At 37.1% G+C, this 24,825-nt stretch overlaps 2 protein-coding genes across 4 annotated transcripts in view; both read left to right on the top strand.

The window, feature by feature from the left end:
- The window catches only part of LOC139686375 (proto-oncogene c-Rel-like), a 43,735-nt gene that overhangs the window by 3,571 nt on the left and 15,339 nt on the right, over window positions 1-24,825 (top strand). For all 3 annotated transcript variants that reach the window (XM_071583566.1, XM_071583567.1, XM_071583565.1), the window contains 6 exons: window positions 1,055-1,298; window positions 6,950-7,093; window positions 7,199-7,297; window positions 13,378-13,511; window positions 14,360-14,456; window positions 18,110-18,199. In XM_071583566.1, the coding sequence (XP_071439667.1) occupies window positions 1,055-1,298; window positions 6,950-7,093; window positions 7,199-7,297; window positions 13,378-13,511; window positions 14,360-14,456; window positions 18,110-18,199 (808 nt within the window). The remainder of the gene's footprint in view (window positions 1-1,054; window positions 1,299-6,949; window positions 7,094-7,198; window positions 7,298-13,377; window positions 13,512-14,359; window positions 14,457-18,109; window positions 18,200-24,825) is intronic.
- Window positions 14,467-18,111, top strand: LOC139686377 (embryonic polarity protein dorsal-like). The gene has a single exon (XM_071583568.1). The coding sequence runs from the start codon at window positions 14,501-14,503 to the stop codon at window positions 15,764-15,766; it is 1,266 nt and encodes a 421-aa protein (XP_071439669.1). The 5' UTR covers window positions 14,467-14,500; the 3' UTR covers window positions 15,767-18,111.

Genomic DNA, 24,825 nt, shown 5'->3' with positions numbered 1-24,825 from the left:
TCGATGTCTTCAATTACATTTCAATATTTGATGGTTAGTTCAATTTGTTTCATACATTTTTTCCTATACATGTGCTTCAAATTTTTATTCTGTTTTGGTCTATTGGTTTTAGCTTGAATGCCATGTTTGGAGGCAAGAATATCACATAAGTAGCTTTTGAGTCCTGTTTTGTTAGTCCTAGGATGAACAGGGAAAATGTTAGAAAAAAGGTTGTGTCGAGTTTTCTTCTTTCTTGCTGAAATTTTTATCAAGTTTCCTAATTTAAGATTAATAAAATGAGCTTATCATCCACACTTTCTTATTGTGGTTATAATCTGTAGGTAAAGATCTACTCCTGGAAAACACTTTGGCTTTGCTGTGAATGAGAAGCCTGTGTTTTTGTTCCATTTATGTTGCATCTTAGCATCACTCTAATCCATTCTTTGCTTCTTTTTCCCTTGACATTTCTCACCCATAAATGCCTATGCATATTTTCAAAATATTTAAAGAAAACACCCATTTCATCTGAATTGAATACCACATCTCTATACCATTCAAGAAGTTTTATAAATTTCATTAATGGCCAAAGTCAGCCTCTAACATTTGTGCTATCTCCAAACTTGGTCTGTTGAACAATATTGTTTCCATTTTAAGATTATGTAGCCATTGTATGCCTGGCTGGAATGATTGATTGCCATGGTTTGAAAGTTTCTGCTTGTTCACTCGTTGACCTTTAATATCTCTGCCCTTGGCATGATTTATTCATTGAAGCAAATGGAATTTTCTCTCATTATGTTATCATTTATTGATGAGGTGTTAGCATACTGCATTGTTTTGTGTGCCTGTAATGATAAAAATAATTACAATGTTGATTATTCTCTTTTAATTTTAGTTGTGTCAGTTGTGCTGTGTCAATTACACCTGAAATAAACATTTTAAGTTTGCAACTTACTGACTAGGAGATAATTCTGTCTATGCTCTGTGAAAAGTATATGAACTGGTATTCAAGGTGTTTGACAGTGAAATTGAAAGTTTTATCATGGTTTATCATGAAGTTGTTTGGTTTGTCCGGCAGGTCGTGGGCTACAAGGGGAGAGCAATAGTAGTTGTATCATGTGTGACCAAGGACCCTCCATACCGACCCCATCCCCACAATCTGGTGGGCAAGGAAGGCTGTAAGAAGGGCGTGTGCACTGTTGAAATGAACAGTGAGAACATGGTGTGTACATTTTCTAACCTAGGGATCCAGTGTGTGAAGAAGAAAGACATTGAAGAAGCCCTAAAAGTGAGGGAAGACATCCGGGTAGACCCATACCGAAGTGAGTATTTTTCTCTACATTTAAGCCCCATGGTGGTCTCCTTATGATGAGGTGATCACACTGAATTTAAAAGACTTATTAGGAAATTCATGTGAAATAGAGGGTCAGGTTGTATACATTATATGGTAATGGAAAGATGAAAGACTGGCAGGAGCTGTCCAGATAAACTCACCAAAAAGAAGTGAAAGTGGCCAATAGTGCTGTCCTGAAACTTATCCAGCAACAAAGAATGTGGATTCACTGCCAACATATACCGCGAGGGAGCTTAGCTTAAAGTTGGGATGCACTGTTCACATCCTATTTGCATCATTGCAAATGGTCATCAAATGCCTATTCTAATGCTACATACATGCAAACATTAGGAAAATCATAACTTTAGATGTAATTAAATGTGAATTTATTTGAATGCTCCAACCATCAGTAGGGAAGCAAAATAAAACAAAACTTATTGTTTTTAGAGAACACACCAAAAAATAGAAATATTTTTCGAATCGAAAATACCCTTGCAAAAAGTCAACTTTCAATAGAGTAATTAAAAATGTTTATTAATATCAATCGAAAGTTTTAGACACAAATTTTGATTCATGATTTTGATTGCTGGTGCTTAAGACGCACCCCATATATCTCTCTCCCCTTGGTCAACATTATTGATATAGTGGGAGCAACAAGACTTGCTCCTGGAAGGGTCACCCATACCACATAGGTCGAAGAGGAGGGGCTAGACGAAAGGTAGTCTGCAGCATCTTTTCTTCAATGAGGCATCTTGATCCAGGGGCATTAGTCAATAAGTCATGGTGTCATTCTAAAAATAATATTGAGAAAGGCATTGGGAAACCACCACAATTACTTATGCTAAGAATGTTATGATTGACCCTATAGAGAAATACTACCATGATGGACATTTATAAGTCCTGGAAACCATGAGACCCAATCAGCTGTGTGTTGTACCGGGCAGTGGGAGAGCCATGGCTTCAGTGGTTATCATCTCATGAAATCCCTACAAAGTGTAAGAGACAGCAGCAGCACAGAAGAGGAGCCAACTAGTTACAATGAGGACTTGGGATGTTAGGATGCTGTTGAGGACAGGAACATTAGAAAATGTGAAGTGAGGGTTGGAGAGAGCAAATATAGGTGTTTTAGGGCTGTGCAAGGTAAGATGCAAGGAGTGCACACCATTATCAATGAAAATTTGGCAATACGAAAGATCTGCGCCAAACTCTTTCCTAAGGGCTGGATGACCAAGAGCAGAGTGAGGTGGCTGCTTGCGAAGACCTTCTGCGATGGCATTGCGATGATTACCACCCCCTTACATTCCTGACTTGGCAGCAGCAGACTATTTTCTATTCCCTAAAGTGAAATCCTCCCTTAAAGGATCCCTCCGTGGGACCCGGAAGTGCTGTCAAAGAAGCTTGCATATGAACCCTAGGGACCTATCAGAATCCACTTACCAGGGAGCCTTCGAGTCATAGAAAAGCTGCTGGCCTAAGTGTATCGTCGCTTAGGGGATGTACTTTGAAGAATTTTGAGGCATTGTAGCAATATCGGAAAGAAATCTATTTTTCTGAAACGTTGCCTGATTTTTATACTAACCATGTAACGCCCGATTCATAAGGAGAAAACCTGGAAGAATATTTAGGGAATGGAATGTAGAAGCATTAACTGAAACTACAGAAAAGGAGTATCAGTAGGTTGTACAGAAGATCGAGTTTGGGCAGGATGCTATTGAAGAAAAATGGAAACTTAAAAAAAATATCTAGATCCGTGAATAAAGCTATATAAATAGTAAATAGGAAAAGGACAAGAAAACCATGGATTATAGATGAGATGAATAGAAAGATAGTCAAAAGAAGAAAATGGAAGAATGTAATAAGTGAGATAGGAAGAAGGCAGTATAAATATTTAAATAAAATCCAGAAGTGGGAAACAAACAAAGCGAAAGAATCATAGTGGAAGAAGGTCCAAGGATGTGGGGAGTTTGCAAATGAAGGCTGAAATACAAGGTGGTAGCACTGTCAGGTTGGTAGTACTGGCTGGTTTGATATACAGGGTGGTAGTACTGGCAGGAAGTAAACGGGGAAAATTCATGCAAACAATAACCTTTGAGTTAGGAAAATTATTAATTGAATCAGAGAAGATTTTAGGGAAATGGAAGAATTATTGTGGAAAGTAGTATATGGTAAAGATATTTACGCCATCAATGCTAGACTTTGAAAGAGAATATGGCATAGATGAGGATAGCAAATGTCCAGGTTTAATAGATCATGAGATAGATAGGGTATTGAGAGAATAGTAATGAAATAAGGCTGTGGAGGTAGACGGTATTCACCCAGAACTACTTAAAGGTTTAGGAATGTGGGAGGAAAATTTTTTATGGGCTAATTCATTGCATTTATTATTATTATTATTATAGATAATCTGCCAGTTAAGGTAGGTTTTTGGATGGGTAGCACTGCCAAATAATTATCTGGCCTCTCCAAACAAAACGCAACCCAACATCCTACTCTACCCTACTCTCTTGTCCCTCGTCATATTCACATACTTCCCTCCTCCCTTCATTCTGTCCAACATCCCTATCCAATTCCTGCCCCTTCCTCGCTTGTGTAACATTCTCCCCTCTATATAGCACTGTCTTCAACATCCAAATGCCCATCAATATGCTTTGTATCAATTTTTCGCGTCGCCTTATGGTTTCTTCCAACAATCCCCTCTCCTCGCCCACCATACCTAGCACCTCATTTGTTTTCCTTTCTGTCCACTTTATCTTCTCCATCCTGCTCCACACCAACATTTCAAATGCCTACGATCTACCCCTATCATTCTGCTTCAATGACCATGTTTCCGCATCATACATAACTATGCTCTTTATCAAAGTTTTTAAAAACTTTTTCTTAACATCCTTACTCAACCTCCCTGTTATCAATTCCCTCCTCCTTGTGAAAGCTACTTGTTCTAACACAATTCTACTGTTCCACTTGCTCTAGTTTTTGCCCTCCTATTTTAATGTTTAACTTTACCTTTCTGTTATGCGGAAAACCATATGATATACACCTTTGCTTTATTTTTATTGATTCTCATCCCATATCTATCACACTGAATTTCCTATTCACTCTGAAATGTTTGCAACCCCTTGGCTGACTGACAAAATAAAGCTTAGTCATCAGTGAATCTAACTGATTTTTCAAATTCCAGGCCAATTTTCAATCCTATCTTCAGTTCTTCCCATGCCTCTTTAATCATTTCCTCCGCATATACTTTCAACAGCACCAGTGGTAATGGACAACCTTGCCTAACACCTCTTCCTAACACTGCCCATCTAGACTTTCCATCCCCCACTCACGCCTGAGGAGTCTGAGTCATGAAGAGGTTGTGGATTAGTCTTCTATCCCTTAAATCTATTCCTATGTTCTGCAATGTATTCATTAGTTTTACCCAATTCACTCTCTCAAATGCCTTTTCAAAATTTATGAAACAGGCAAATGCATTCTGATTGTATTCTATGATCTATTACTGATGTTATCATTGCAATGGCATAACACGAGCCTCTGCCCTCCACGTCCACTCCCTTGAAACTGCGAATCGATCACGCTGTTCCTAAATCTTTGCCTAACCATTATATAATCAAACTAATACCTTTCTGAGTCACCTGTCATTTTCCATGTATACCTGCACCTTTTGTGGTATCTAAACCAAGAGTTGGTGATGACCAACTGCCGTCTCCTGCAGAACTCAATTGCTTTCCCCCGCGGTCATTCCTCGTGCTTAAACCATAGTCCCCCACCTCATCACTATCTCTTCCTTCTCCTACCATCGCATTCCAATCCCCCATCACTATCAAATGTTTCCCTGCAGGAACACATGCGAATGTGTCCTCTTAACTGATTGTATATCCTATCTACCTCTTCTTCCTTATGGTTGCTTGGTGGCATGTATACCTGAACAATGACCAAGTTCTTCGGTTCTGCTCGATGCATTCCTTGTACGTAAACCATAATCCCCCACTTCACCACCGTCTTGTCCTTAGCCTACCAATTTGCATTCCAATCCCCTATCACTGTCAAATGTTTTCCTGCAGCAATAGACACATTTTATATCCTCTAATTGATCGTATACCCTATCGACTTTTCCTCCTAAAGATTACGTGGCGGCGTGTATATCTGAACAATGGCCTATGTTGGGACTAAATTTTGAAAACTTTGAAGAAGACCCTGCCATTAATGTGTTAACAATAAAATTACTCTTAATAGTATATTTAATTTTTTTTGTGACAAAATAGTTCGGAAAGTTTTCGAAAAGACCTCATTGGCATAGTTATCTGGAAATATTCATAGAGGAAATGCATGCTATAAATTCATTATCATTCTAATATCATTCTCTCCAGAATAAATTCTTTGGCTGTCATGCTCCAGGTTTTTTCCTTCTTTTCTGAGTTAAGGTTTCAAGGTGACAATAAAGTGCATTGAAATCAAATGGTGTTCATCCCTTTCTGTAATGCTGGAGCAATCTGCCTAGGGAAGGGTTTGATTATAAAATGTATGCTCAATTACATTGTAGACGTACCTATGTGAAAATGCACCCATCCTTAATTATGGAATGAATGCATATAAGATCCCACCTTATGAAGTACTTAACTCAATTAAAATATTATTGTTAATATTTCTATAATTCTCACAACATTATATTTGGACAATATTGAAATTTTGAGAAGTTTGCAAGGGTAAGTTGCGTTCCATCGCTTTCAAAGGTCTTGGTCATTTTAAATGGGACCATGGTCATTCTTCATTTGGTAGGTGACTGATAATATTTCATAAGTTTGCAAACATTTCAAAGCTGAAATATGCGGATTTTTATTCAATTGATATCATATCACATGATAGTATTGCCTTCCCATCAAATATGGAGTTAAAACATTTTTAGAAGTGGATGCACATGGATTATTATTTCCGTGCACTATTTATATGGTAATATTCAAATAATGAGATAAGGTGAGCACTTCAAGTGTAATATACTGCCCAGTGAATAAGTCATTTCATCTGTGGACTCCCATGTGCATATGTATGTATTAATAGTTGCATAAACTTATCTCAACTTTCTTAAATGGTCTCATGAGCAATGGCAGATGACAATCTGCAAAATATTATTCACCGTTATTTTTTCAAACTAATGGGCATTTTAAGCATTACGCATAATGGCTATGTTTTGAAGTATCTATGCATTCTGTGAAACACTAATCTCCGTGAAAATTTTGCTTATATTGTGTAATACTCTTCTTTGTTTAGAACTACATGCTAGCTGACAGAGTTACTAATTTGTCATGGCATATGAATTCCACATTCAACATGGTTTTTATGGTTATTACCAGTTTTTTATTACAGGGAAATATTTTGGGATGATTCAACTGACTAAAATTTTGACCAATTCTCTTCAGAAATGATAATCACAGAATTGTCACTCTTTGTTTTCAATTACTGGTAGTTACTGCTCTAGTGGTTGTGCATATCATGCCTGTTTGTACCTTGTTCTGAAGAACAAATATTGTAACTTAAGTAGGTTCATAAAGAAAGTTTAACTTCATGTATGCAATTATTAATAATATAATGGTGTTGTTCATGCATCTCTGTTCAGCAAGAACTAAATTTTGTCTTCAATTTTAGCTGGGTTTGCTCATCGAAGTCAACCATCAAGTATAGATCTTAATGCTGTGAGGTTGTGCTTCCAAGTGTTTCTCGAGGGTTCAGAGAGGGGGAAGTTCAATCAGCCATTAACTCCTGTGGTTTCCGATCCAATCTATGACAAAAGTAAGTTTTCATATTTCTCATTTGCACAATCCTTTCCTATCATTTTTTTTCCAGATCAAAAATAAACCAGGCATTTTGAGCTAATGAATATGGTTTCTGTTTCAGAGGCCATGTCTGACTTGGTTATTTGTAAATTAAGTGATTGTACCTGCTCAGTGGCCGGAGGAAAAGAAATCATACTTCTTTGTGAAAAAGTTGCCAAAGGTAAATTAGTTATTACTAGTAAACACTACTTTTTTTATTTAATTTTGGTTTTTATATGTGTATGGGTTTGTGTGCTTATTCATTCTTAGGCATTTATGCTCTCTTGCCCGTTTTCTTTCACACAAAAGGCGCAAGCTGGCAAGTATAACATTCAAAAATTCATTTTTTGAAGAGATTAGTGTTTTTCTGAAATAGAGGAGTAAATTTTGGAGCTGTTTGGCTCTATAATGCAATGGAAAATCCAGATATTTGTGAAATACCAAGTAACTATCTAAGGTGTGGTTAGAATTGATACACTAGTAAAACACTGTGATTAATATGGAGAAATTGTATACCTTCTGTTAATCACAAATTTTGTCTTGGTATCATTGACCACAGGCGTTGTTTCTTCTGCTGTATCATTTTTAATTGTTAAAGGTGATGATGCTTCTGGATTGGCACTACATGCTGCACAAATGAGCTGAATTGACAAAGGTCACTGGTGAAATGTCGTGAAAAACTAAACAGCATTTGTCTCATATTAACATTTATATTTTTACATGGGTCGTTCAAATTTTTTTGGAAAATTCAAGAGATGGTACTCGTAGTATATGAATAGGTTTGATACATTGAGCCTCCATTGTTACTAGACTGCTGTTAATATGTCAGCTATATCCATAGCGTGGTTTCATTTTCATAGTTGATTAAAGTAACAAACTTTAGTTTTAACAAATTGACTTTCATTTCGTGATTACACGTACAAGGGTAGTCTGAAAAGTTTCCGACTTAACAAATATAAACAAGAAATTTTATTCTTCGAATTTGTTTTTGTTTTTCAATGATTTCTTTTCAGTAGATTTACTTTTTCAAGCCATGCTATAACTTTTTTAACCCTTCCAAGTAGTAGTTGATGTCTTTCTTTACAAAGTACGCATTTACATATGTGATAACCTCCTCGTCCGAGTAACATCTTTGTCCTCCAAGTTAAACTTTTATAAGGTTAGGAAAAAGTCAGTGGTGAATAAGTGTGTTTGAATCTGGTGAATAGGGTGAGTGGTCAACCGAAGTGTGGTCAATTGCGTTGTCCGGATGGAAAAGCACTGTTGCCTTCTTCAAATGGTCATTTTTTTTGCTATCTCTGCCTTCAGCTTATCTAGTAATGGTTTGTATTACTCTCCCGTTATTTTTTTTACCATTTCGATTGTAATAAATGATTTTAATTCCATGAATGTCCCATAAAACAGTCTCCATCTAGATGAGGGTAAAAAAAGAAACTTAGCGCTTCGACATATAAAGAATTAATATTTCGCAGCCATGGTTTCGGTGCTGCGCATCATCATCAGGTCAACCTGAAAGTTAAACCTGGAACTGTATGTTTAAGTCTCCAATTACTTCCTGGTTGATGGAACAGTCTTTGCCTTTAATGGAGCAGGTTCACCCTTCGCAGTCAGTCTACTGCTTTGACTGTTCTTTCTGTCTCAGGAGTGTGGTGGTGGATCCAAGATTCATCCACAGTTATGAATCTATGCAAAAAGTCTGACTCAGTTCGCTTGAATTACTTCAAAAGGGTCTTGGAAATGTTCATTCGAATGCATTTTTGGTCCAGTGTGTTCAAACTGGATATGCATAAACTATCCACTATGCCTGATGCACGGATAGCTTATGCATTTCCAGTTCTTCAGTCAATATATGTTAAACATGTTCATTCAATATGCCCATATGATCTGCTCTCTCTCTCTTTCCTTGATTTGTCCAGTTTTCAATGTTTTTGGCCATCTGCAACCTTCATCATCAGACAAGGCCATGTTTAAATTAAGCTGCCAAGAATTTCGCAGTCTTAAATGATGCTGCAGAATCCCCATACACACTTGTCTTTGATATGCATGGGCAAATAGCATTTCAATAGCAAATACAATCATATCCCTGATTTGCACTTTTCTAGTGACCCCGGCTAAAAAGTGTAAAATGCCGGAAAAATAAAAATAGCAGGAGAAGGAGAATTTACACTTTTCCATTACTGAAGTAATTGTCCATTGCATCATCATCACAAATAACATCAATTGGAATTACTTCATCATTATCAGCATAAAATTCTACCTTTCTATAGCAGTTATGTGCTCAAAGTGTGGTAATTAAATAACCTGACTGGTGCAAAACATTGAATTGAGCACCAGCTACATTTGAAAGTTTATTGCCTTCAATGTACTCCTTGCTGATCCCTACTACATTCCATATGAATTTTCCATTGTCCAAAGCAGTGCGGAAATTCCACTTCTGCCAGCTTGTTGAGAACCTTTTGTCCCTTTTGCTGTCACCGCTTCCACACTGTCATTTCTTGTCCCCTTAAGCTCCTTGATTACCTTAGGAAATAAAAGAATGTCAGAGGGGGCCAGGTGTGGTAAGGGTATTGGGTGAGCCAACTCAGTGATGCCATCTGTATTTTGCTAGGAATTCCTTTAGAGAGAAGGCAAAATGAGCTGGCACGGCATTGTCTTGATGAAGCCACCAGGAATTGCTCTTCCACAAATCGGATCTTTGTCTACTCACTCATTCACAAAGGGCAGTCAGAACGTCGACGTAATAATGTTGATTGATTGTCTGACCATCTGGGATCCAGTGAATATAGACAATTCCACACTTTTCAAAAGAAACATTCATCATGGCATTGAATTTAGATTTGCCCTTAATCGCTTTTTTTTGCCATGATGAGTTGGGGCTCTTCCAATGCATCCATGGATGGTTGCTTTGTTTCCAAATCATAGGTAAAAAACCACAATTCGTTACAAGTAATCTCTCTGTCTACCAATTGTGGATCATTATCAATGTTTTTTCTGGCATTCCACCATATCATGCCTGAAACGTCTCTTTTTTTATTATGAATGTTGTTTGAAAGGGCACAAATCTTCATTCTCGATTCCTTCTGCTCTAGAGTGAGTAGTTTTGCCCAAAATTTGTGCATGTGGAATGATTCTAGCCACATCTGACGGACATTTTCTCTGTTACTTCTTGAGAATCCAGCAAGCACTCTGAGGATGATTTTTGCTGATCAATTTACTTGATGTTGTCATCCAATTTTGATGTTAAGCAACATTCAGGGTGAGGATTGTCTTCGGTTGCTTCACGTCCCACTTAAAACCATTTAAACCACTCAAAAACTTGTGTGTGATAAACATTCATTTCTGTAGATTTCCTTTAACATGGCATGAGCTTCTGTAGCAGTTATCACAAGTTTCACAAGAAACTTGATTTTGACTGTTTGCTCCATCTGAACATTTTTGTATTATTTTGACAAGACACTAGCACAAGGACTTGAACAGGCAATTGCTCCTGCACGTTGCCTTTAATGAGTGTATTGCACATAAATCCAGTGGTTGAAGCACACTAGTACAGTTTGCAGGCTAAAATTGTAACTGTACATTTCGCAGGTGTGCATTCGGTGGATGTGCTGGATGCTGATCTGTTAACAGCAGAATTTTCTCTTTCTGAGATCTCATTTTAGCACACCCAGTGTGAAGCTCATCCCCAAATATTTCTGAGGTCAAATGTAGAATATCTATTGGGCATCATTTTTACTTGTTTGACCCAGGACTCATTGCTATACCAACCACTGGTGGCCGAAGCTTCTCACTTCCATCTGTATTTGTGATCAATAAGACAGTGTCTTTGTTTGCTCAGCACCCCTCCATGGCGTTGTTTGCCTTTGGAAACAGTGTTCTCCTCACAAATGATAATCTTGTTAATAGTGTCGCATTGGAATTGCTTTTTGTTCATCCATATGTGAAGCGAACTGTCAACATCATGAGAATAGGTAATTGTTGCATAGATATTCTTGTCACTCTCTCTGAAGCATATATCTCCTTAATTTTGTCCTTGTTCTTGAAGAAAAAGCTTATTGTTGATATCAACCGATTGTTGATATGCATACTCAATCAGCCTCACACACACCTGGTTCCTGATTTTCAATGATTTTACTTTTCTTTTCAACTCTTATTTTTATTCATTTATGGCTGTCTCCTTGTGATTTTTTTATGGAGTTATTTTTAAAACTTTGTCCGAAATATTATTAAACTTTCCACAAATAATATGTCTGAAAAATAATTTGGAAAAATGCTTGATCACTGGCAACACTGAGATGGTAATGGAACAAGTGGTAAACACAAACTGATGTAACAGGCACGCAACCATTCCAGAAATTCCCCTCTCCTTGGCACATATGATGTGAAAAGTAACTCGTGAAGCAAGTCATTTTTGGGACTGATATTTTTGCTCAGTATGCAAATTATTTGCTATGGGAAGTGCTCGTTCAGCGAGATTCCACAGTATTTAATCACAGCTTGATATTTAATTTTTTCCATTCCCCCAAAAACCCTCACAATGACTCTACTCAAACGACTGTCAAATTACAACTGATTGTCCAAATTGACAAATTGTTAAAATGTCAGTGAGTACCTTTCAACGCATGTGCAAAGACATTCCCCTGCTTCTGTTGAGGAGTGCTGTCATCTTCATTTTGAGGTCAGAAACTTTTCAGATCGCCTGTACAGTGGCAGATTGATGGTATCAGGACAAATGTTTTATATGAATGTCAACCCCAGACTAATTAATTTAATAATTTTTAAATATTGGCAAATGATTACATTGACTCAACTTCTTTTTATGTTTGGAAATGGAAAATAAGTAATTCATGAGTATATGCTTGAGGAATTGGAAATAAAGCATTTCCTAATGGACTTTGGTTATATTTGAATTCAACTTACTTATAAGTTTCACGCTTGATGAAGGGAAAATCAGCTGAACTGAAGATTTTTGAGTTGTTTATTAACTTCTTCCTTATGTGCCACACTAAGCATAGATTGTGTGATAGAGCCCCTTTAATAATGCTTGTTGCATTAGCCAGTGCATTTACCATTTCTAGGTAATTTACCTGATTCCCTTGCAACATCATGTAATTAAGTTGCATGGGGATCACTAATATTCTAGTCATTTTTGGTTGCACCTATTGAGCAAAGTTAACCATAACTTGCTCTCTTTGCAACTGTTATTTAGCAGTATTTTCCGACAAAGGTAGCTGCTCACATATGCAGTGCTTTGAACTCTAACTCCCTACATTGATGTTTCAAAGAAACTGTCTGCTGAATACAAGCTAACAGTTGCAGTACTGGGAACATGTACATTTTGAGTTTGCTGGACCAAGACCCTTGTCAATGAATAATTTTAGATTGCTAAGAATATTTCAAACTTTTTGGCCAACTAGCAAATTTGCTGGGTAGTAGGAGCCAATGTAAACCATCTTGACCAACTTAATTATGACCTGGGAAATGCAATGGAATTCTTATTTATTCCTTTTGAAAAAAGCAAATTCACATGCAATTTGAGTGCTGTATGATGAGTCTAGGTGTAGAGCCATTGAAAGATCTCTGTGGTTTCCGTGATAATTTTTTTCATTCTATAAGAATTTCACTCTGAAATTTTCTGGTCTATTAAAGCAGTGTTTGTGGTTTTCTTTATTTTTCCTCTATCCATGCAATATGCATGGCCTCTGCCTGCGTTTTTATATGGTGCTAAAGACATTTAAATCATCTCTTTAGGAAATAAAGTAACTTTAAAACATGCCATACAGTACTAGCCGAGGCCCATTTACTTCTATTCTACAGTTACTCCCATTCAGGTAAAATATAAATTAAAATTTGCAATCATTAAGATTATTTGTAGTAATGATAAGCTCTTCTTAGTCACAATCTCCCTGCCATTTGAGACAAGGAAACCCACCGTACATCCTCAAACAATAGTGTATCATATCTATTTAATGTTGCGGGTGAGAAGGGCATTCCTTTGAAATCCTCTTGGGTATTGTTTTTGTGTGTAATCATGCAAAGCCAAGTTCACAGAAGTGGCCCTTGGATTGGCACCACATTACCATCTCCAAAAGCCTCGTACTAAATGGATTGATTTGTTGTACACACATGTAATGGTTTTGCAATATGACCTCTTGGAACTAAATTGCTCTGTCGCAGCATCTGGTGCCCACTGATGTTATAATCTGTGATCTGGTTGCTAGGAGTGATGTTGCTCCACTAATGGTTCTACTTCTCCTCTACCAGAGGACATCCAGATCCGATTCTATGAAGAAAGCGATGGACAGCTAGTGTGGGAAGGATTTGGGGATTTCCAACCAACTCACGTTCACAAGCAAGTGGCTATATCATTCAGGACTCCACGTTACAAAAAGTTGGAGGTAAATTCAAGATTTTGTAACTTTTCTCCATTATTTTGCAGGGACATAATGAATTGAGAGATAATTGAGGCCGATACTATATGGAATTCCATTTTAATGTACAAGAATGATTCAAATAACTTTGCGTTTCCACAGAATAGAATTTTTATTGTTGACTCTTTTGGTTACACTTAAGCATCATCAGGGCTAATTCTATTCTGTGGAAACCCCAAGTTATTTGATTCATCCTTGTACATATTACATAATAATGCTTTTTTCTGCAAGTTTAGCTAAGAAATAACGGTTGGACTCTATTTGAAATATTGTAAAAGTTAATGTTTGTTCCTCCCAGTTTATCTTTCTTATCAGTGGAGATGCTTGAATTCCCTTGTACTTTAAAGTGCAGCCTACAGTCAAATTGACCACTAATTGTTTTATTGCTCTATAATTTAAAAGATTAAGTATTTATAAAATATTCTGTAAATGTTTATTTTACACAATTATTTAAAATGATAAACTATTTCATTGTTGTTTACAAGTAGTAAAATGATGTAAATATGCTACTCGGGATATGATTATAAAAGGCATGCTCCAGTGATTCCCAACTTTACAATTTACCTGCAAACTATGGAAAAAGTGCTTGTTTTGCATCTATTAATGTGGCCTTTGAAGTATTTTACCTCTGAAGTAGTAAATTTTTTCATTTTTTAGTGAATATTCTTTTGGTGCTCTTGAGTGATTTTGAGCTCTACCTTCAGATTATTGAGTCAATCTCCTGGATTAATTATTGCTGTTTTTCATATTTGGGTGTTTAGTCATTCTAATCCCATGTCCTGGCAGTAAAATGAGTGCTATTTGCAACCTTTAAGGTGGAGGGAGCAGTGAAGGTGTGCATTCAGCTCCGGAGGCCATCAGATGGTGCAACCAGCGAACCTCTCCCATTTGAGTTCATCCCATTGGATTCAGGTAGGCCTTTCTGGTCACTCAAGAAGTTGAAGGGAAACTACAGCATGTTTTCGAGCATACTGGCTGCCAACACGTCCATCATAACATCGGTGGGACGCGATGTGACCAATAATAATGTCATGCCCTCACAACCAATCAAAGTGCCTGTGGTCGCCCAAGGGGAAGGTGACGGCAAGGGGAAAATGCGGGACAATGGGGAGCAAGTGACAGGGAAGGTTGCGGCAGACGAGAATGCCAATGTTGTGGTGCCACATCTAGGGCGGATGGCCCAAACGGAAGGAGAGGGTGTCACCCCGACAGGCTACCACAGTGTGCCAAAGATGGACCAAGGGTCAGATGAGACTTGTGTGGTGGTTGAGGTAGCTGAAGACCTGGGGCCAGAGGAATCACAGGTGGAAACTTGTCGCTCACTGAATGATCTTCTCTCGCAAGTTGCAGAACTGGATGAGATCTACTCGGACACACAGAGTAATGCATTTGCTAGCACATTAAGCCGCGCAACGCAGATACACATGGATAGGGATATTGTTGGAAATGGAGGGACTGCTCTACCATCCGATGGCTCTCCCCAAAGTGATGAGATCACTCCCATGGATTATGTTGATGACCTCTATGAAACACAGACGTATTCCAGCTTGCAGATGGCTATGAAAAATCCTGTCGACATTGACTTTGGGGGTGTGGGATTGAATGTGCTGGCATCATCTCCTCCTCCTCCTCCTGCCCCCCTGCCTCCAGTGCAGCAGGAGGTCAGCCCAGGGAAGAGGGAAATGCATCCTGGGGACGGGAAACTGCCTCCCCTCCCACCGAAGCGGATCCGAAAAGCAAGGCCAGAGGATGCCTCACTGGAGGACCTGACAGAAGAAAGGGCTCCCGAGCTTCCGCCCAAAGCACCAACGCATCCATTGCCACCTCCACCTAAGGCGATATCCTCGCCAAAGGGAAGCAAGCCCAGTTTGTTCCAGAAGTTGTTCTCCAGGAAATCTTCCCACCCATCGTCACCACCAGCTCCCAAAGTAAAAAAGGATGAGAAGAGACCTTCCTTGCCCAACACAAATACTGTTGTTGAACCATTCAATTTGAACTCAGGCTCTCATAGCAGTTTAAACCAGCCACCCCAGTTTAAGGATGACTCAGAATTCATTGGCTCTTCGGAGGACCTGACAGAAGCAGAGCATTATGCCTTGTACACAGACATGGCTCCCAGAGCAACTGTCTCAGAGTTTGATGAGACTTCTTGTTATTACAGCCCTGTGGAAGGGAGACCTGAAATGCCAGTTCCTATGGAGGTTTCAGTGAAGAGGATATAAATGAAGGGAATGTCTTCTCAGATATCTTCATGCTATTTCACAATTAATCAACTTGAAATAAGCTGCAGTTTGCCTAAGACATTATTATTGGCTGGATATCAGCAAAGTTTGCTTGCAATAATCACCCATTTAACCAATGGTAACTGGAGCTTGGAATTTTCAGCATCTCAATGCTCTGATCAAGAGAGTATCACTGCTCAAGCTTTGGGACAATGAATTTAAACATTGCCAAGTCATGATAAATTTGATTGCTCCATTATTTCCGTTGGTGTGTGCATCTGTGGTTTTTTTCTAGCATATTAAACACCAAAGAGGATGTCAGTGGCATCTATTTTTGTATGATGTTTGCAATCTGTTCATGTGTTTCAGCATGAACACATGTTGTTGTATTTTAAATTTTATTCATTGCCAAGTATTTGTTGATATCGTAGAGTTTACACCAGAACTTCATAAACAATATTGCAAAGAGAGTAAGGGAATGTGTGCAATACAATAAGTCATTATATAACTGACAAATATACTGCTGCAAAACTTTGTACGAACAGTTTTCTGAAATGGTAGTATGAAGTACTGGTCTGCATTTTGAATTGTGTGTATTTTTACTCATTGTATTTGTATGCTTTTTTGAGTGAATGAATTCCATTTACTGTAAAAAAAATGTTCATATGCATCTTATGAAGGAAATATTGAGTAATTCTGGCTATTAATATTCTTATCTTTATAAGAAGAAAATGTGCATTGACAATGGAAATTTAAGTTGCTCTTATGTTTAATATTTGAATGTTAAACATAGTTTATAAGGAATTGTATGCCGGTGAATGGAAGTAGGAAAGTGAGATTTGACTTTTTCGGTGTTGCTTGGCAATGTTAGTGACATATAGGGAGGACATTTTGTAATCAACTTTCTAAGAGGTTTTGAAAATGTAGTTCATTTTGTCAACCTTTGGTTTAAGGTTTTTGCCATTGGAAAGTATTATTTATTACCTAAGGGGATAAAATATCAAATTATAATTGGGTTTACCATCCTCCTGTTGATGTGCTAATCGCAGTTAACTGATACCAAAGGTTTTTTTTAAGCCAGAAGGCTGATTTTATATGTGCACCTAAAGTTGTCCCTTCCTTAATTTTTATTCATAACTTTTTAGTTTACCGTCTAAGTATGAAGGCTTCCACCATTGTAAGTGAAGGTGATTATTAGTTTCATAGTGGTGCCTTTTGATAACATCATTGGTTAGATTTTTTGTCACTCAATTTCTTTGCATGTGATTGTTTTAACCAAGTTAGCCTTGCCTGTTATTTGACAGCATTGATATGAAGAGGCTTGCAAACATAGAGTGACTTATTTGTGTGATGCTTTCAATTTTACTAGTCATTTTACAGTGATATTTCAAGAGTTTTTAGATATTTTTGTAACAAAATTATTAGTGTAGTGTAATCATCAAACCTTACATGAAATGAAACGTTTTATATGCCTGTATTTCTACCTTCCCATTTCACAGTCCAAATCAGCATTTGGGTGGACATTTTCTATGCCACTTGCAAGGAGTGCACAAACATTTTGTCTCATGAAATTTTTCCTCATATGTGGTAATTCACGCATCCAAAATGTCTTTTTTAAATATGCACAATCCAGCAAGATGCTTGGGAATGTGAATAATTTGGCTAATATTTTATTTATACAATAAATATTTTGAAGATGATGCTTATATATTTTATGTATTGAGACAACAAAATGAATATCGATTTACTATATATATATATATATATATTCAAGTAAAATGAATTTTAAACTTGATTGAATATGCCACAGTTGTGTCTTAAAGGTATCAATCTGTCTCTCCAAGATCATGCATGCCAAATAAGTCCCATTGTTCGCTGAAAATTTTATACCAAAAATTTAGCTGATTGTTGTGCAGTCATTGTCATACCTCCTTGGCTAAGTATATATTTTTTTAGAATTCAGTATTATTTTTTTCAAGTTGAACCCACCACTCAAACAAATAATTTTTCACGTTTTTTTTATTTACAACTGTTGTTGTGTGCTACTCATATCTAACAGTGACGATTTTTTCCATGATACTGATGTGATTCAATAGATATAGCTATGGCTTCGTGTCCTGTTTGCATTAGCAATTTCTTTGTTTTAGTATTTGTTGCTCTCACGTGAACGTTTTTTTCACAATCTGTTTAGTGTCTCCAACATTTAACAAATATTTTTAGCGAACTTGTTTTCAGATTATTATTTATTTTTTTAATCTCAAAAAAAGTTTTTGATTTTCTTTTATTTTGCAGCAAGTGTAGTGAAATCCTCTGATCCATGTTTTGTTTTGTTGACTATTTTAGATCCAATTGTATTAAAGAGAAAGAGGCAGAAGTTTGGGGAGAGCAGTCCTCAGATAATGAGGCAATTGCACGATGCCCCAGCAGTCATGCGTGAGTACCCTCTTGTTGCAAGTGCAACTCTTAAAATGTCCTCTCGAACTCTTGTTCCCTGTGGGTGCTCCCCATGGCTCTGATTGATTAATGGTGGTGGGGTGCTCAAATTTTATGCAATTGGTTTCCTTGTACCAGTGCCTCTGTCAACTCTCTGAGAACGTAATTATGCTGTTTCTTGGCTTCTTCGCATCCATCTGGTGTCAGGAGTCAGGACCATCCACGTCATGGTATCCCAGAAATCCCTAGATTATCCTCTCCCATCCTCTTAATCATTTTCTTCTCTCTGATGCTGAGACATCTGGTGAGCAGTGGTTGTGCTACTTTTACTGGCAGCTCTTCTCATTTCACTCTTCTTTCTTTTCTCGAATTCCTGAATAATGAGTTTGAGTGCTTTGGTAATGGGAGCTTTTGCAGCATCTTGTGTTTTGTTGTTCATGTAGAGTGTACATATTTCTTTCTACTAACCTGTGCAGAAGGGTTTCTACTAACTCATTTCTCCCTTGTGACTATATTTTCTGGATGTGTGATAATTTTTGGGTAGTCGGCATTCGATTGTGAGAACATTTGCGCATATGTGGTCGAAACATAGGGTTGGTGGTTGTATGATATTTCAACTGTTGATGATGTAAGCTTTATATGGTTAAGAATTATATTATGTTGTTTAGAGAAGTGTTTTAATATGCTGAGCATGTGAGAATATTCTTGTCAAAATGTTTGGATTGTTGGGTGATCAATGCTTTACATTCTTATTAAATTTGTATTTAGTGAATATTTAAATTACCTGTACTGTTAAGAGCTCAATTTCCTTTATTGTCTCCTACAAGTTTTGTACTTTGTTATTGAAACGTGTTATGTAATTCAATTTTTTGAGAGCAAATCTGAGAGAGTTTATCTGTGGAAATAAAACTAATGTTTTTATATTTAAGAAAACTTGCATTTTTAATTTTTTTCTGGGCATCTTCTTAAATTTTATGATAATATGTAACAATGTAAATAATGTATGTTTAAAGCTTTTTTATGGGTATCAGGTGATTTGCAATAAAATTGGAAATGGATTTACATATTCTATGGCAGCTTGTTTCCTCCTTTCGATTTGTCCGTTAACTAGGAAGGAAACATGATGCACCCAACTAGCAGGTCCTAATACTTTGAGAATTTAGCACAAACAAAAATGGAATATGAGGACATGCTTAATTATTACTTACCCCTAATCTTAAAAATGTCAATTCCTTTTAATCATCCTTCTGGGCTTATGAATAAGAGTGACTAGGTTACCTAACATGAAAAAGATCATCTGGTTGTTAACAAATTTCTGTCGTGTTGAAATAGGGGTCCACTCTGAGCACATTAGACTATGATGTCAAGTGGTTTTGGGGTGTGGGAGAGGTGAAAACATCAGTGCAGAACACTGTGAAGCAAAAGACCTTGCAGATATTTTATTTTGGATTTCAGTTTCATAAACTACTGTTTGTTTCATTTGAGTATTTCCTATAATTAATGTTAGTATTCTGGTATAGTTTGTGAGCTTTCCTTTGAATAGCAGGACAATGTACACATTGTATGTAATGGGTATGCCCACCTTTCTGTGACACCTACAAAATGAACTAAATTTTTTTGCGCTTGAAAGGGAACTGTAAAAGAAAATGATAAGCATTTAAAATTAGACCAGAGGGGAGTGATTCCATCACTTTGGGGGGAATATTTCATGCTCGATGAGTTATCGCTCCACCCTTGAAGTCGCCTTCAGCAATTCTCCTGAACAGCTGGGTGATTTTATTCTTGCAAGTGAATCAGAGTAACTTAGGGGTGGTAACTCAAAGTATGAGAACTTTCAGTAGGGTCTGCTGGAAAATCTCCTTGTCAATGAGTGGGTTGATAAATGTCACACGAATTAGCTGAGAGTTGACATGATGGGATAGACGAAACGGTGGGACATTTTTATTCGAATCAAATTGTAAATGTAAGGTCCTTAAATAATTTTGTATAAGCTTGGGAAATTACCTTGATTGGAGGTAATAACGTACCCCATGAATAAATAATTTTAAGTTTCTATAATACCTATTAATTATTATTAGATAGTTTGAATATCCACATGTCGAGTGCGTGATGAATTCCCTCATTCCCTTGTGATTTTAATCATTTCTGAATAATTTAAATATTAAGCGCTTTACATGATTTTGCAATGGTTCTCTTTAAAGGAGTGTATGGTGACTGAGTTTTCATTAAATTTGAAATAAAAGCACCAAGGGTAATTGCAATACATAATGATGCATGTAGGAATGAGTTTAGATTAGAGGTACAGCATAGATAAGAATGTAGATAGTAAGTTGAATGAAATGGAAGACAAAAGACCAAGTTCTGTTTACGGTGAGAGTGGTCGAGGGAAATAGAAGGAAGGAATGCAAAGAAGGGGAAGGAAGGTGGATGGAGGAGAAAACAGATTGGGGTCTTGTGGGAAGTGTGGGCCATGATAAGAGGAGAGAATATTAGGATGAGTAAGGAAGAAGGGTATGTTTCTTCTTTATTGGAGATATAGTTGTTGGATATAGTGTGGTAGAAAGTATGAAAGACTGAATTACAAATAAATAGGGTAAACTAGAGATTTTGCAGGATACAGTCCACGATGATATGTGCATTAGTTGCTTGGACCATCCAAAACCTAACACTGATTCTTAAATTACCTTTGAAGATAATGAGTATCATGTTTTTGTATGCCCACTATAATATGTGTCTAGCCTGTGTACCTTATTTGCATTCATGTATGTGTAGCACATGCAGAACCCCTGTAATATTTTCTATCTTAATCACATTGTTGGCTTATTTGAAAAGATAGCCCGGGCCTGTGCTATCTTATTAAATAGCACAGTAACTGTATTGCAGGCCAATATTTTCATAGAATTAATGGTACATATTTATTAATTGGCAGGTTCAGAAATCATTCCACTTCATTATGAATTATTATAGTGTGTATAAAACGTAGAAGGGTCAAAAAATTACATTATAATTGGCAATAAAATAATACCTGTGAGGGAATGTGCATAATTTGTAAGACGTCAACACATAACAAATGATTGGACGTCTAATCCAGATGCCCACCCTTTTCTCAGGTGGCTCCAATATCTTAGGTATCTGTATCAAAATACCCTTCTATACCCTAAAATAACTTTAAAAGTCAACTTCTCTATGAATAATCCTTTTGGAGGAGTAGAGCTATCCTTGTATTCCATTTTTGTTACTCTCTTTCCTCCTCAAAAACTGATCACTGGCAATAAATGTTCAAGGACAAATGGTTGACTTCATTTTTGGAGGCAATGTCCAGCCTTCCCAAGGTGACAGAATTAATTAATTGCAAAATCGCCCCTATGCAAGAAGCAGTGATCCTATGCAGTGATTCTGGGTCACCCAAAACTTGAGTTCTCAAGGAGACTTCAAGTGGCACAATAGGGCAACAGCTTTGGATGTATAGCAGAAGAGGTCAGGTTGTTATCATTGATGTCTTCATAAAGGCTCTAATTTTGTAATTTGATGTTTCCAGTAGTCAGGGTCAGAATTTATGAAAACTGTTTGAGCACAAGTCATTCTTTATTTTCTGAAGTGATACCAATACATTTTTTTAAGTTGAAATTAATGGATATTAGGTGAATTTAAATAAATCTGCATCAAAATTAAAACATAAGCCCTCTCTTTTAATCTTAATTAGTGTTCAAATACATTATTTTGGACCAGTACTCCCAGTTAATGAACACTAGTGTGGCAAAAGATGCTGAAGGGTTTGGAAGCATGCCTAATGTTGTGAGTGTGACAGGCCATCCAAAGGATGTATCAAAGGCAGTGCTGTGCGTTGGAGGACAGTGTAATTTGATTTGCAATGCAGTTTAAAAATGTATAATGTTGAAATTTTTCATAATTAAAAGAATTTTAATGTACAGTGGAACCTTGCTTAACAAGCATAATTCATCCCAGAATCTTACTCATAATGTGAAACCCTAGCTAAGCAAAAGAAATTTCCCATAAAATTTAATGTGAATTGTGATAATGCATTCCATTATGGAAAGATACTCCAAAAATGTATTTATAAGTTTTTTGCTTAAAATTATGTATGCTTTATCAAGAATCTTGAATCATCTTCATCTTTTCTTCAATGGATGAACCTGGAATGGAAATTCTTTTTTAATAGAAAGCTGTCTAGTTTTTTTTTGCTGAAGCTTCAAAATTTTCAGAAAATGTCATGAGGCATCTTTAAATCAGTTTGTAGCATGCATAGCTGCTGCCTTATTAGGTGATGCTTTTCAATGTATGATGCAACAGTTTCCCACGCTTTTAGTATTTATGTTATTGCCCAAGAAGGTTGTTTTTTCTGCTACCTCTCCCCTCTGACAGATTCCCCTCCACAATTTCTTGCTGTAAAACAATGCAACTCAGTAAACTGTTTGGTGGTCAGGCCTTGCCTGTGCTCTTCCACAAGCTCATCGATGTAATTGTTATTCATGTCCAGTCCCAGAATTGTGGTCAAAGACAGTCTCATTAACTTTCAGGCTCTGTGGGTCTCAAACCCTCCAAGTCACATTCAACCACACTCTCTGGCCAAAGCAATATCCTAACCAGAAATGAGGACTATCTTGATAACCCCTTCACACACCTTTCCAATCATCTTGAAGCAGGAGATGATGTAGAAGTGATATTTCCAAAAATTTCCCAGAGAGAGATTGGGTCCAGTCTTACTCTGAGAGAGTTTTAGAAAAATCCCTTTAGACATGTTAAAACAACACTCAACGAGTGCCTTAGTGTAGAGCTTCTTAAAGTTAGAAATAACCGGTTGGTCCATAGGCTGGGGTAATCGAGTGGTGTTTGGAGGCAGAAACTGGATTTTGATGCATTTAAATTCCTCAAGGAGGTCATCTTGTTGGTCTGGAAGATGGGCAGAAGCATTGTCCATAACAAGCAAATATTTTTTTACAGAAAAATGAAACGCTTCATTCATCCAAATATTGAAATTTTCACGTGTGTCCTATAACTTGTTTCACATCCACAAGCACATTTAGACTGCCTATCTGGGCTTGACCCTTCCCTTGACCCTTGTATTGTAAATAAGTCTTATGGGGTTTCTGAATGGTGCACAAGCAGGGTTTAATTTTTAAATCGCCCCTTGTATTGAACAAGTTAGCAGTGTAAGACTGTCTTTCATTGGCTTTTTGCCAGGCAATGCAATGCAATCTCCTCTGTTATTATGTAGGTTTGCTTCAGCATCTTTCTCCAGAAGAGACCTGTTTAATCACAATTAAAACCTGTTGTATCAGGTAACACTTGGAATCTCGGAGCTTCGTAAAGTCACCAATCAAATTCTCTGCTGCCTTCGAGTTGGAGCATGCTACTTCACCATGCCTCACAATGCCGTGGATGCTGGTTCTTCTCTTCTCGAACCACCCACGGTTTCACTCAAATACTTCTTCTTCAGCTGTTGATGGTCATGGCATCTTCTAAATGGGTTCGGCAGAAATCACTTTGGCTTCTCACTAATGATGTTCTCATTAACTTTTTTGCACCGCAGTTGCTTATTGTTTTCCATATGAGAAGCCACATTTTAAAAACCATCGAGTATATCTATCATGGCTTTGATATTTTGTCACTCCCATTGAAGCATCTTGTCTCCTTAATTTTGTCTTTTTTGTGCAAATCGTTGATTTTGATCGGATTGTATACGAGTGCTAGATCAGCCACGCTCAGACTTTGTTCTTGCTTTTCAATGATTTTAGTTTTCATTTTTACTGTTATTGTTATTCTGTCATGGACGTCTTTTCATGGCTTTTTCTTTGGGGATATTTTTGCAAGAGTTATTAAAATTTGCCCAAAAAAATCACAAATAATCTGACTGAACACTCATGGGGCACTAAGATACTAGCGGAACAAGTGCCAAACATAGATTTATGCTGCAGGCAAAACTTTGCTCATTAAGCAAGTAATTTGTTACTATATTTTTTGCTTGTGTTGGTAATTACTTATTATATAAGGTGCTTGTTAAGCAAGATTCTGCTGTACATTAAATTTTGCTTGATTGAAAAGTACATCTAATGTGGTTCATTGTGCATTTTTTAAGAAAGTTTTCTGATTCATTGATATAAATATTTTTAATGTTTTACACTCTTATGCCAATCCATCTCACAATGACCAGCTGAAGGTCCTATCATTTCAAAAGAAACTGCGGGAGATGCCGCAATAGTAACTATTAACGGAGTCATCCGCTAATGAGCATTTCAATGCAACGATATCCGATTGTAAAAATCATTTGCCTTGACTGGGATCCCCATCAAGGCGATTGATTTTTGCTCTCTAAAATTGTTGCGTCCGCTCATATCTTTTACTTGGAAGTGACTAATAGACTATAGTGGAAGTGACTAATAGACTTGGAAGTGACTAATTTTACATAATATGTGCTGAGGAAGCATAAATGATAAGTTTAGTGACATCAAGAAATACAGTGTGCTCATCATTAATACTATGACATGTACAACTATTAATTAGTAATTTCATCTCAGAACGGACTTATTGCTGTAGAAAATTGGAATAGTTGGGTGTGTGCAGTGGTGCACATCAACCCTTGGGCTTAGGTTCAATCACTAGCATGT

This window comes from Hetaerina americana, unplaced genomic scaffold (assembly GCF_022747635.1).
Source record: "Hetaerina americana unplaced genomic scaffold, ioHetAmer1.1.p SCAF_14, whole genome shotgun sequence".
NCBI classification, from domain to species: domain Eukaryota; kingdom Metazoa; phylum Arthropoda; class Insecta; order Odonata; family Calopterygidae; genus Hetaerina; species Hetaerina americana.
The sequence above is the reverse complement of the archived record's forward strand: the minus strand, read 5'-3'. Positions and strand labels throughout refer to the sequence as shown.